This window comes from Bos indicus x Bos taurus, chromosome 26, assembly GCF_003369695.1.
Source record: "Bos indicus x Bos taurus breed Angus x Brahman F1 hybrid chromosome 26, Bos_hybrid_MaternalHap_v2.0, whole genome shotgun sequence".
NCBI classification, from domain to species: Eukaryota; Metazoa; Chordata; class Mammalia; order Artiodactyla; family Bovidae; genus Bos; species Bos indicus x Bos taurus.
The window spans coordinates 32398234-32410670 of NC_040101.1; the positions used below are offsets into that span (position 1 = coordinate 32398234).

The 12437-nt window shown below is 50.2% G+C and overlaps 1 protein-coding gene across 3 annotated transcripts in view; it reads left to right on the forward strand.

The window, feature by feature from the left end:
- The window catches only part of CRTAC1 (cartilage acidic protein 1), a 151654-nt gene that overhangs the window by 91304 nt on the left and 47913 nt on the right, over positions 1-12437 (forward strand). For all 3 annotated transcript variants that reach the window (XM_027528887.1, XM_027528890.1, XM_027528889.1), the window contains exon 3: positions 3593-3789. In XM_027528887.1, the coding sequence (XP_027384688.1) occupies positions 3593-3789 (197 nt within the window). The remainder of the gene's footprint in view (positions 1-3592; positions 3790-12437) is intronic.

Consider the following 12437-nt stretch of genomic DNA (forward strand, 5'->3'; position numbering starts at 1 on the left):
AGATGATCCAGGGTCATCTGCTACCCCAGGGTCACCACCATGGGAGCTTGTGTGACCACCCACCACCCCACATTCAGGGTGAAAGGACTGGCCTCCAATAGGTGTGGAGGCCATGACCTCTCCCTCACTGGGAAGTGGCTCCTGGGGGTGGTAGAGACCTTCCAGGAGACCCAAGGGACAGGGGGTGCGAAGGAGGGGTGTCAGGGCTGGACTTTCTTTGGTAGCTCCTCAACCATAGCCTAGAGGGTGGGGCCCAGCCCACTCTGTCCCCTGAGGTGAGTTAGACTCAAGGCACTATTTTAAGAGCAACAGACCAAGAAGGGCTCTCACATAGGTTTTAGTCCAGTGCCTTTTAAATGCTGGCTCTGGAATCCCTTGTTTAAACTGCATTTTATGGAATGTGATGCATAAAATAAAATGCATGCATGTGTGTTTAGTGACTCAGTCGTGTTCAACTGTTTATGACCCCATGGACTGGGATGTTTTCCGAGCAAAAATACTGAAGTGGGTTGCCATTTCCTCCTCCAGGGGATCTTCCCGACCCAGGGGTTGAACTCGTGTCTCCTGCATCTCCTGCTGCATGGCAGGCAGATTCTTTACCGCTGAGCTATCGGGGAAGCTCCCAAAGTAGAATGCATCCGCATAGAAATGGCTCTGGATGAAACCTAGCAAAGAGGGCCCGAGGCCCACCCCCACGTGTGTCCACACATTTTGTGACCCTGTGATTTAGTCCAACTCTCGTTTTACAGAAGAGAAACTCTCAACCTAGAGAGGTGAACTGACCAGCCTAAGGTCCCTAAACTACCTCTGAAAGAGTCAGGACCTGCAGAGAAGCAAATGAAATCAAGGATGAGAAAGTGTTTTATAAACTGTAAAGTGTAGGGTTATTGTCTCCACTTTATGGCAAGTTCTTGGGCATTTTCCCGTGTCCCTACTTTGGGAGAGGTCACCAGAAAAAAAAAAAAAGGACAGAGTGTTGGCATCACAGGCAGTGTGGAAAAAGCACAGGATTGGACCTGAAGACAGTTATTTTAGAAGCCTTATGCTGCCACGTACAAGCTATGCAGCCTTGGACAGCTTATTTTGCCTCTCTGACCCTCCATTTCCTTTTCTAGAAAAACGCCTTCTTTACTATCTTTCTGGATTACCGGGGTTCAGGTGAAGCCATGCCTGGGAAAGTGCTTGTAGCCAGGCCTAGACAGAACTATACTGTCTCTTGAGGAGCAATAATGGTAGTAAATGGAAGACTTGAAGGCTTTGAGGACCAGCATTTAGTGCCCGGAAGGCACTTGCTGCCCCTGAGGGCTTGAGCCAGCTGTTGGCAGGGCTGGAACTCAAGTGTTGCGTCTCTGCTGCCTAGACACGTCCCATAGGTCATACAACACCCCAACATGCAGCCCTCAGACACTCTTTGTCAAGGCGTCGAAGGCACGACCTTCCATCACCGGGTGCTGACTCAGCCCCCAGTGAGCTCAGCTCCCCTTTCGCACACTGTGGATGCCAGAAGGCGCCTGGCCAGTCACTCAGCACCCCCTAAACTTCACTGGCTATGTGTCTTGGTGACGAAGGAGAGGGCCAAATTGGATGTGTTTCAGGAAAGCAAGAAGTGATTTCTCTCAAAGACCTTGGAGAGTTCTTTCCTCCCTCCCCGCAGTGAGCTCCGCAGGGGACGTCCAGCAGCTGGCAGCCGAACTCTGCTCAGGATGCACACGCTTGGGCTAAAACAAAGGCAGGAGCCCGGGGAATAATGGATGGGGGTTGGCGAGCCTAGCAGGTGTTCCAGGAGGAGGGAGGAGTCCTGAGACATTCCTGGCGGTGCTGCATGGGGGTGACCTTGGGCACACCACTTTCTCCAGGTGGAAAGGCGACGGGAAGAAATCAGCCATGGGACACCTAAGCCCTTCTGACTCAGCTATTGGGCTCTGAGGATCCACTCAGTCAACAAAGATTTATTGAGCACCTACTGTGTACCAGGCACAGTCCTAGGCCTTGGGAATGAAGGGGACAAAAAGTTCTGCCTTCATGGAGCTGATATTCTAGCAGGAACAGAGAAAAGATAAAGAGGAAAATAGAAAATGATCAGCTAGTGGTAAAAGCCATGGGGAGGAGAAGAGGGGTGAGAGGTAAGGGATCCTGGGTGATGGTGATTGCAAGTTTCAGAAATGTGGGAAGGAAGGCCTCATCAAGAAGGGACAACTGAGTGAAAGTCTGAAGGATGTGAAGGAGGGAGACAGCCATGTGGATCTCAAGGAAAAGTGTCCTGGGCAGAGGGAACAGCAAGTGTGAAGTCCTTGAGGCAGGAGCGTACAGCAGGGAGGCCAGTGTGGCTACAGGAGAGGCAGACAAGAGAGAGATGAGAACTGAGGAGCAATTTAATCTTTTGCTTTGTTCCTCAGGAAAAAAAAGATCCACCTGATGACTTTAGATGCATTCATAATGCTACTATTTAAGAGATTCATTCCAAACCTCAAGGACAAAGCCTTCTGCATTTCTAGGGCTCATTTACCACAGGGCCCTTGGGACAGCAGAGAGAGCCTGGGTTCAAGTCCCAGTACCTGACACTAGCTATGTTACCTTGGGAAGGGCCTTCAACCTCTCTGAGCCTCAGTTACACTGCTAAAGTTCATCAGTTGCCTCATCTGCAAAATAGGTTAATAATGCAGCCACCCATGCAGCCACCCATGCTACCTCTGGAGAAGGCAATGGCAATCACTCCAGTACTCTTGCCTGGAAAATCCCATGGACGGAGGAGCCTGATAGGCTGCAGTCCATGGCGTCGCTGAGAGTCAGACTTGACTGAGCGACTTCACTTTCACTTTTCACTTTCATGCATTGGAGAAGGAAATGGCAACCCACTCCAGCGTTCTTGCCTGGAGAATCCCAGGGACAGGGGAGCCTGGTGGGCTGCCGTCTATCGGGTCGCACAGGGTCGGACACGACTGAAGCGACTTAGCAGCAGCAGCAGCATGCCTACCTCACTTGACTATTGTTAAACTTAAAGTGAAAGTAAAGGTCTCTCAGTTGTGTCTGACTCTTTGTGACCCCATGGACTATACAGTCCATGGAATTCTCCAGGCCAGAATGCTGGAGTGGGTAGCCTTTCCTTCTCCAAGAGATCTTCCCAACCCAGGGATCGAACCCAGGTCTCAAGCACTGCAGGCAAATTCTTTACCAACTGAGCTATGAGGGAAGCCCATTTGTTGTTAAATTTAATGAGATCATTAATATGAAAGTGACTTTTACGTTGAAATGGGTAAGATAATGTCACGTTGCTTTTTGTTTTCTTCAGCAAAGCCTATGATAAGGGTTCATCACTGGCTGCCCACTCCCTTCCACCACTCTGCTCCCTATATTGCATCCCACGTGGGCCCTGTTGACTCTCACTTTGCTTAAGTCCACCTCTGATTCAGGAACGCTCATCAGATGCCTGGAGACCCCAAGACAAGGCTGCCAAAAGTTCCCGGGAATGTTCTGGGACTGATGTGTCCCCACCCTGGCCTGTCCAGGAGGGCTCTGAGCCCACTGCTCTGGTCGGGTGGAACCAGGTGGGCCCAGCCACTCCTCCCCAGCATTCCCCTCCGCCTTCCTGCAGGTACAACGGCCCCAACCTGGTTCTGAAGTATGACCGGGCCCAGAAGCGGCTGGTGAACATTGCGGTGGACGAGCGCAGCTCCCCGTACTACGCGCTGCGTGACCGGCAGGGCAACGCCATCGGGGTCACAGCCTGTGACATCGACGGGGACGGCCGTGAGGAGATCTACTTCCTCAACACCAACAACGCCTTCTCAGGTAAGGGCTGCGGGCCTTGGGCCTTCCCTGCTCCCACCTTCCTCCTCCCATCACCAGGTTACAGTCACCGGCTTCTCCAAGCCCAGGCCCTGCCACCTCCAGGACCTCGGTTTGTCCCAGCAATGACCCGACAGAGACACCCCCAGGAGGCCCTTTCTTCTCTTATGCATGAAGCTTTTTCTCACCTCCCAGCCCCTGGGCCTGGCCATAGATGCCTTGAGCAGAAGACCAGTCCCTCTCCCTCAGAATTTATGTCCTGTTCACCCTCCAGTCTCAGCAGACCGCCCCCCCAACCATCCTCCTAAGTAACCCACCCTCCCTTCTCCCCCAGCTCCTGTGCGACTCAGTCATTCAGGACTTCTCACACCATCACCCGCAGATGAACCCCACCCCCTGGCATAGACCTCCATGGTACTTTCAGGGGGCCTTTCTAAAATGCTCTGAAATCCTTCAGGGGTCCTCACAGTGTTCAGATGAGCTCATTCTTTCACCCCACATCCCTGCCAAGCACCTGCTCCCTGCCAGACAGGAGGCCCTCGGGGCTGGGGACACAACTTGGAGGAAGACAGACCTGGGGCCTGTCCTAGCCCAGAGCACCATCCCATGTCACTTGGGCTCTTGTGTAAATGTCAGAAGGCCTGGCTGGGGCCCGAGAGCCTGCCTTGCTAACAAACTCTCAGGCGATACTGCTGCTGCTGGTCTAAGACGTCCTACATCCCAAGGAATGGCTGAGGGAAATTGATGCTCAGAAGGCTACATAATAGTAACAATGATGATAACTAATATTTTAGTAGCACCTACTGGGCACCAGGGTGGGGGTCTAAGTGCTTTGTCTTGTTCAGTTGCTCAGTCATGTCTAATTCTTTGAAACCCCATGGACTGCAGCACACCAGGCTTCCATGTCCTTCACTATCTCCCAGAATCATCTCATTTAAGTCTCACAACAGCTCAAGTATGTAGGTCCTGGTATAGCCCACTTTATAGTTGAGGAAACTGAGGCACAAAGAGGTCACGTGACTTGCCCAAGGCACACAACTTGTACACCCCAGGATTCAAACCCAAGTGTTTGACTCCAGATCCATCCTTTTAATTAGCACACTCTATGGCCTTACTCAATCTGAGGCCCTCGGGACCTAGTAGAGAGCCAGGCTCACAGTTGGTGTTCAGTATTCCATGAGTTGGGAGGCTGTATTCTTGGGGCTGCAGATAGAAGTCTGCTCCCATGGGGCCATACATCTGCAGGGAAGTCCCAGGCCACAGCTTCCTCCTGAAGGATGCAGGGTCTCATGTCCCTGTGGGGCCAGGTTGGACATGCCCTGGACTCTTCCAGATGGTGGCAGCCTCTTGGGTTGGTCTGGACCACGCTGTGCTGTTCAGACTTGTGCATTCACTGTCCTGCACCCTCCCAGCCTCCTGGAGTCAGGTGGTCACCTGACTTTGGGGACCACCCTCCCTGCTTACACACACACACACACGCACACACACAGTGGCTTTACCCTGGCCTATACTGTTGCCCCTCCTGGTGTCTGAGCCCAAGCCAGGATCCAGCCCCAGACTGCCCTTGCTGTTGAGCCCTGCCAGTTGCCTGAATGGGAGGGGATGGGGTTGGGGCCAGCGCCAGAGGGAGGGGCAGGGGCAGGCAGAGCTGACTGGCTGACAGCCAGCCTTGTGCAGCCAAGAAACAATGAGCCACAGCCCCAAGTGGTGTTTTATGGGTTTTCATCTCATCTTGCCACCAAGTGAGGCCTGAGAGATAGTAATTATCCCTACACAAATATCAAGGCATGATTACCCAGCTGGATTTACTGCCCTCTCTCCAACCAAGCCAAGATTGGATTAGGACACAATTAATTGATGGGCTGATCAACTCTTTAATGTGGGGCAAGGTCAGGAGGGGAGCAGCGGCAAGGGATGCTGTGGAAGGGGTGAGTCCCCGGCTGGAGGGAAGCCGAAGTGGGGAGGACTGTGGAAGGGGGTGTTTAACACTGGCTCAGCGGGCGCGATGCCAGAGGAAGGGGACAGACTCTTCCCAGTCACTGAACACAGAGCACCTGGGCTGGGACCTGTCAGGTGTCTCTGAAGCGGCAGCCCTCCCATGCTCTTCGAGCATTTCGTAGTGAAACCAAGAGCCACGGTGCTCAGCCCAGGCTGCACGTGAGACGTCCCTGAGGAGCTTTAACACTCCCAGTTCCCAGGGAGCATCCTGGTCAGTCCAATTGGAAGATCGGAAAGCTCTCCGGGTGATTCCCCCGTGCAGTCAAGGTTGACAGCAATACCCTAGGGTCATGTTGGTTCCATGCTCAGCCTAATCATCAGCCCATTCCCTCACTCACATATTCATTCACTGGATATGTACTTACTGAGCACCCACCATATGCCAAGCACTGTTCTAGGCACTGATGATGCCCCAGTGAATGAACTGACAAAAATCCTTCCCTCTCTCCGCAGTGCAACCTTCTATTTCTCTAGAAACCTGACCCCCCTCTCCTGGCCCTGTGGACTCTTAAGTTCCTCGAGGGCAAAGTCCCTGTGTTTGTCATTTTGTGCCCCATTCTGGTCCAGCCAGAACTTGAACATCCTAAGAGTACAATTAAAACTTAATAAATAAATCCAGGAAGCAGAAACAAGGCACACACCATTAGGCCTATGAGAAGGTTCTCCAACAGAGGAAATATGAGGAGAGGCAAACATATGGAGCCCCCAGAAGGTTCGCCTGGGAGAGGGTGGAGCTTGTCCCCCAGAGCTGGGGTGAGGATGACAGGGCCCTGCAGCCTTAGTCCCAGGCATGTACCTCCCAGTGGCCTTCTCTGGGTTTGAGTTAATTTTTCAGCTGAGTGATTCAGTTGATTCATCGACAGTGGGCGGGTTGTGGAGCCAGAACCTTTGTGCCAGGTCAGCACTTCCCTGGGTCCAGCTGGCATGAGGCTCAGCCAAGCCACTGCCACCCTGCCCACCATGAGGAACTTGAGATCCTCTCCAGGAGCCCCAGCCAGCCCACACCTGCCCATGGCTTATGACTGGGGCTCCCCCGGCCTGTGCCCAAGCATTGGAGGGACCTGGGGAACGGGGGCCCCTCCCTCTCCCTCAGCCAGCCTTAGGGAGTCAGCACTGGAGTCCCTGGAAGAGGGCTGGGACCCTGCATCCTGGCAGTGTCCTGTAGGAGTCAGCCTGTACAAACCTGGGATCTACCCCTCACTTCTGGGTCACCTTGAGCACCCAGGGTGCTGGACACTTCTCTGTCTCAACCCCTCACCTGTAGAACAAGCAAAATTGTATCAACTTCATGAGTTTAACTCCGTCCATAGACTGTATCCAAAGTCTTACCGTCACCCACCACACCCCTCCAGATGTGAGTCCCTTGCCTTTCTGACTCCTTCTCCTCCCCTCTTCCTCTTGCTCGCCTCATTCCCACCTGAGGCCTTTGCACTTGCCGTTCCCTCCACCTGAAATGCTTTTCCCACCATTGTTCTCAGGACTCAGTCCTTCCCTTCATTCAGGCCCCTTCTTAGATGTGTCTTCCCTGTCATTCCCTATGCTCTTAACTTGCTTTATTTCTCTTTGGAGCACTTCCTACTGTCTGAGAGGAGGTTATATATTTGTTGTTCATCTTTCTACTCTTCTGCTAAACGCCATGGGGACAGAGACTTTGTCTTGTTTTCTGCTGTATCTCCATGACCAAAGAAATACTTATGCCACTTAGTAAACATTAATACATATATCTGACTGAACAGCTAAACTAGTGAATGAAAGTCACTTATTATGGTGTCTAGGATTTAATCCATGCTCTCTAAGCAACTGCTGTTATAATTCTGTGGGCTGAAGAAAGGCAGAGACTTTAAAAATGTCCTGGACAAAGGCACCATGGGCCTCCCTCCCAGCTGCTTGAAGGAAGAGACTCTAGGAGCAGAAAGAAGAAAGGATCATCATGTAAATAAGACACCACACAAATGAGGGTGTCAAGTGCGTGCAGCTCAAGGGTTAATAATTGGAAAGTAGGTAAGAGGGAGGGAGCAGAGGAGGACTGACCACAATCCCAAGAGGCCTGAGCAAGGAAAGCAGCCGATGGCTTAACTGACCTGGAAAAGTACTACCGTTTCAGGCAACACGTAAGCCAGTGTTTCAGGCAACACCATTCTGGAAAAATCAGGTAGGAGCCTATGCAGGACAAAGGGGGATAAGAGCCTGCTCCAGCACCCCATCCACAATCCAGGAACCCAGGACCCCCTGCAGCTCCTGTTCAGAGCCCATCCCTCCAGTGTCCTGCACTAACTACCCACGCTGTTGTTCAGCTTGGCCCTGAGCTCTCCTCCCCATGTGACCTGCCTGGGGTTACAGCAGTGTGGTAGTAGATGGGCCAGTGTGGACTGTGAGCCCCACAATTTCATTCATTCATTCATTTCAGCAGAATGGTCACTGCCCATCTGGCGTCTTCAGTCTACATACACCTCCCTCCTCTTCTACACAAATAGTACTACTCACAGTACTGCCCCTTACTTTTTATTTAAGAACTGATTTTGGACATTATGTCACAGCCACACACAGACAGCTTTCTAATTCTTTTTATGGCTGTATAGTACTCTATTATATAGATTTGCCATTCCCTGAATTGGCCCTCTATTGAGGAATATTTAAATTGCTTGCAAACCACCGAATGAATAAGCTTGTACTGCATGCCATTCTCCACAGCTGCAGGTATGTCTGTAAGGTAAGTTCATAGAAATGCAATTGCTGCATCGAAGGAGTATACAGGGGCAGTTTTGATAGGCACAGCCAAATTGTCCTTCAAAGGGACAGTCCTAATCACACTCCCATCAGCCCGCACGCCAGTGAGCCTCTCCCATACCAATACTCTCACCACCTCATGTCATCATTTTAAAAAATACTTGCTAATCTGATGGGAGGAAAACTGGCATCTATATTCAGTTTTAATTTTCATTTTTCTTAAAATGAGTGAGGCTGAACATATTTTTATATATTTGGGTCTCTTGTCTGCTCAGAGGCTTTGCCCATTTTTTTCTATTGATTATCGGCCTTCTTCATATTGATTTGTAACACCTCCTTATAAATTAGGAAAACCAAGCCTCTGTCTGTAATACCAGTTGCACATAGTTTCTTCTTGTTTGTCATTTTTCTTCTGTCTTTGTTCATGGTGGGTTTTGCAATGCGGAACGTTTTTGTTTTTATGAGCTTGGATTTATCACTCTTTTCTCTGATGGCTTCTGAGCTCCGTATTATATTTAGGCCTTCAGTGGGGCTTTTGTAACCTCTCAGAGAAGAGGCATCAGTCACTGTGCCAGAGAGAAGAAAGGGAATCAGGGGCGCCTTGCACTTTCAGCCTCTTTTGCCTCCACAGCAGATGAGCCGTCTGCATGGAGCACACCCATTGTCCACAGCTCTTCACCCAGGTCCTGTTCCCACGATATCTGAGGATGCTCTGCACTTTGCTTCTCAAAGCATGTTTTGCCACTGAGCAGCACTGGCAACAGCTGGAAGCTCATCAATTTGCAGGATCTCAGGCCCCATCCCAGACCTACTAGACCAGAATCTGCATTTTACCAGGGTGGCCAGGACTTCTTGTGCCTGGTAAAGCCTGAGATACACTGCTCTGAGGCTCCACTCTCTTTTCCTAGGATCCTCCAAAAAAGTGAAAGCATTAATCGCTCAGTCATGTCTGACTTTTTGCAACCCTATGGACTGTAACCTGCCAGGCTCCTCTGTCCATGGAATTCTGTAGACAAGAATACTGAGTGGGTTGCCATCCCTTCTCCAGGGGATCTTTCTGACCTAGGGATCGAACCCAGGTCTCCTATATTACAGGCAGATTCTTTGCTGCTGAACCATCAGGTACTCCCAGGGAACTCTACTCAGTGCTCTATGGTGACCTAAATGAGAAGGGAATTCAAAGAGTGAATATGTATGACTGATGGACTTTACTGTACAGCAGAAACTAAAAATAATAGTTTATAGGACCTAAAACGGATCCTAGGGTCTCCTGACCCCCAGCCATATTTCCCTTAGACATAAGCTCCAGATTTTCAGCTCACCCAGCATGACCCCATTTGGGGAAATGAGCTCATGAACTGCTCAGGCCCCCTGCCCCCCACCACCATATGCCTCATTCCCATGTGGCCTCAGAAGAAGCAAGAATGGAATAAGGCTGTCAAAGTAGCACCATAATGCGTGTGAGCCCTGGGACATTTCTGGTGGTCCAGTGGCCAAGACTCCACACCCCCCAGTGCAGGGGGCCCAGGTTTGATCCCTGGTCAGGGAACTAGATCCCACATGACACAGCAAGAAAAGATCCATCGGGCTGAACCTAAGACCCCATGCAGCCAGATGAGTAAATATATAAATAATTTTAAAAAATATATTGTATAGAGCCCTGAAGCCTATTTCCTCAGTCCTAACACAAAAAGAGGTTCCTCAGGGGCTGGGACAGCCTTCCACTGGCTCCTACCCAGCTATTTATTTACTTTTAGTTTCTGCTGTACATATATATCCACTCTTTTTAAATTTCTTTCCCATTTAGGTCACTACAGAGCATTGAGTAGAGTGCCCTGGGCTATACAGCAGGTTCTCATTAGTCATCTATTTTATATATAGCAGTGTATATATGTCGATCTCAATCTCCTAATCCATCCCACCAATCTCCCATTTCGCCCCTTCTTCCCTTCATGGCAACAGTAGCTTTTTTTTTTCTACATCTGTGACTCTGTTCTGCTTTGCAAATAACTTAATCTGTACCATTTTTACAGATTCCATGTATAATCGATACTACATGGCATTTGTCTTTCTCTTTCTGACTTACTTCACTTTATATGACAATCTCTAGTTTCATTCAAAGCCACACCAAATGGCTTTATCTCATTTCTTTTTATGACTGAGTAATATTCCACTGTATATATGTACTCTATCTTCTTTATCCATTCCTCTGTTGATGGACATTCAGATTGCTTCCGAGTTCTGTCTACTGTAAATAGTGCTGCAGCGAACATCGGAGTGCAGGCATCCTTTCAAATTAGATTTTCTCCTATGCCCAGGAGTAGGATTGATGTAGGTTGCTCTGTTTTTAGTTTTTTAAGGAACCTCCATACTTTTTTACACAGTCCACCCAACTCTTTAATATGTGGGTGGGGGGGGTACTTTGCAGTCAGACCACAATTTGAGGCTCAGCATTGCCACTTAACAATCTTAGGTAGATGGCTTAAGCCCCTGAGCCCCAGTTTCTCTCTCAAAGAGTCTATCTTCCTTACATGACTATGGAAAGGACCAACTGAGCTAACGTGAAGGAAGCACTCGGCAGTTCTTTGGATTTCCCTCTTCTCCCTGGAATGGAGGAAGGAAGACTAAGGTCTGAAATTATCCTGGGGGTGGGGGTGGCATGCAAGTGGGACACAGGAAGCCTGGGTTCTTTCTTTTTTAAAATGTCCTTTGCCAGAGCCAGTTCTTTTTTCCCCTAGGGCCATCACTTCTTTGCTGGTTTTCCACTAAGTCTTATAAAGCATTTTATACTTAATGTCACAGTTGTCTTCTGGGGTGTGGCTTATTGAGGATTTGCAGTGGCCATGCCCTGTAATTACCTGGATGATGATGGTGGCGATCATGATGGTGGTGGTGAGGAGGAGGAGGAAGAAGATAGCAGTGGTGATGGTGGTGATGGTGATGGCAGTGTTTTTATTGTTCATTGAATTTATCATGAGCCAGGTATTGTTCTAAGTACTTTATTTACATTATCTAGTTTAATCCTCACAACAACCTGATAAATAGGCGGTCATTCTCATTATCCCATTTTATACACAAGAAAGACAAATTTATGACTTGTCTAAGTTCATCCCAGGCCCGGGATGTTGCTGGCTAGCTCCTGACCCTGCTGCTTGGCAGTAATCTCTTTGCCTTAAGAATGTAGCTGGAGGCTGAGCCCCCAGCCCTACCGTATGCACTGGCCCACGCTTCTCTTTGCCACCATTGTCAGACTCAAGTCAGGTCATCTCCCGGGTTGGGGGCAGCTCCTGAGGGAGGAGGCACTCAAGTTATCAATCCTTAGCGAGAGCCCTTTGTAGCCCAAACTCACCCTCCCAGTGGCTCTAGGATGACTTCTGGGGGTAGAGTTGGGTGTGCAGATGACAAGATGGTGAATTGAAGACCGTTTGTTCTAGGGACACCAGTGCCCTTGATGAGGAACTGCTCTGTTTTCTATTTGTCTGGTGACTCCTCCACTGCTGCCCCTTCTTCTCTCTCCCATGCCCAAATGTGCCCCCTTCCTGGGACTGAGTCTGTGGCCCTGGGCTTTCCCTTTTACTCCAGCTCCAGCCTCCTTTCCCTGCAAACTGCCATCTGTCATGTCCAGCGAGCTCTTGGGCATGCCTTCTTGGCCACCTTATGATCCCTGAAAATGCCAAGCTCCTGCTCCCACCCTAGCTGGCCCTGCCCCGCTTCCCTCACTCCCCCACCCCGTGGACTTGCTCTGACCCACCACACCTGGCCACGCCCTCCCGCCCTAGCCTCTGGAACCCAGCACTTCTCCCCACTTTCCCTGTTACCTCTCGTGCCTGAGCTAGTACAGAAGTGGCCTCCCCACTTCACTATCTCCCTTGTGAGCCCACACCTCACCCCACTGCCAGGTGAATCTTCCAGAAACATTGTCTTCC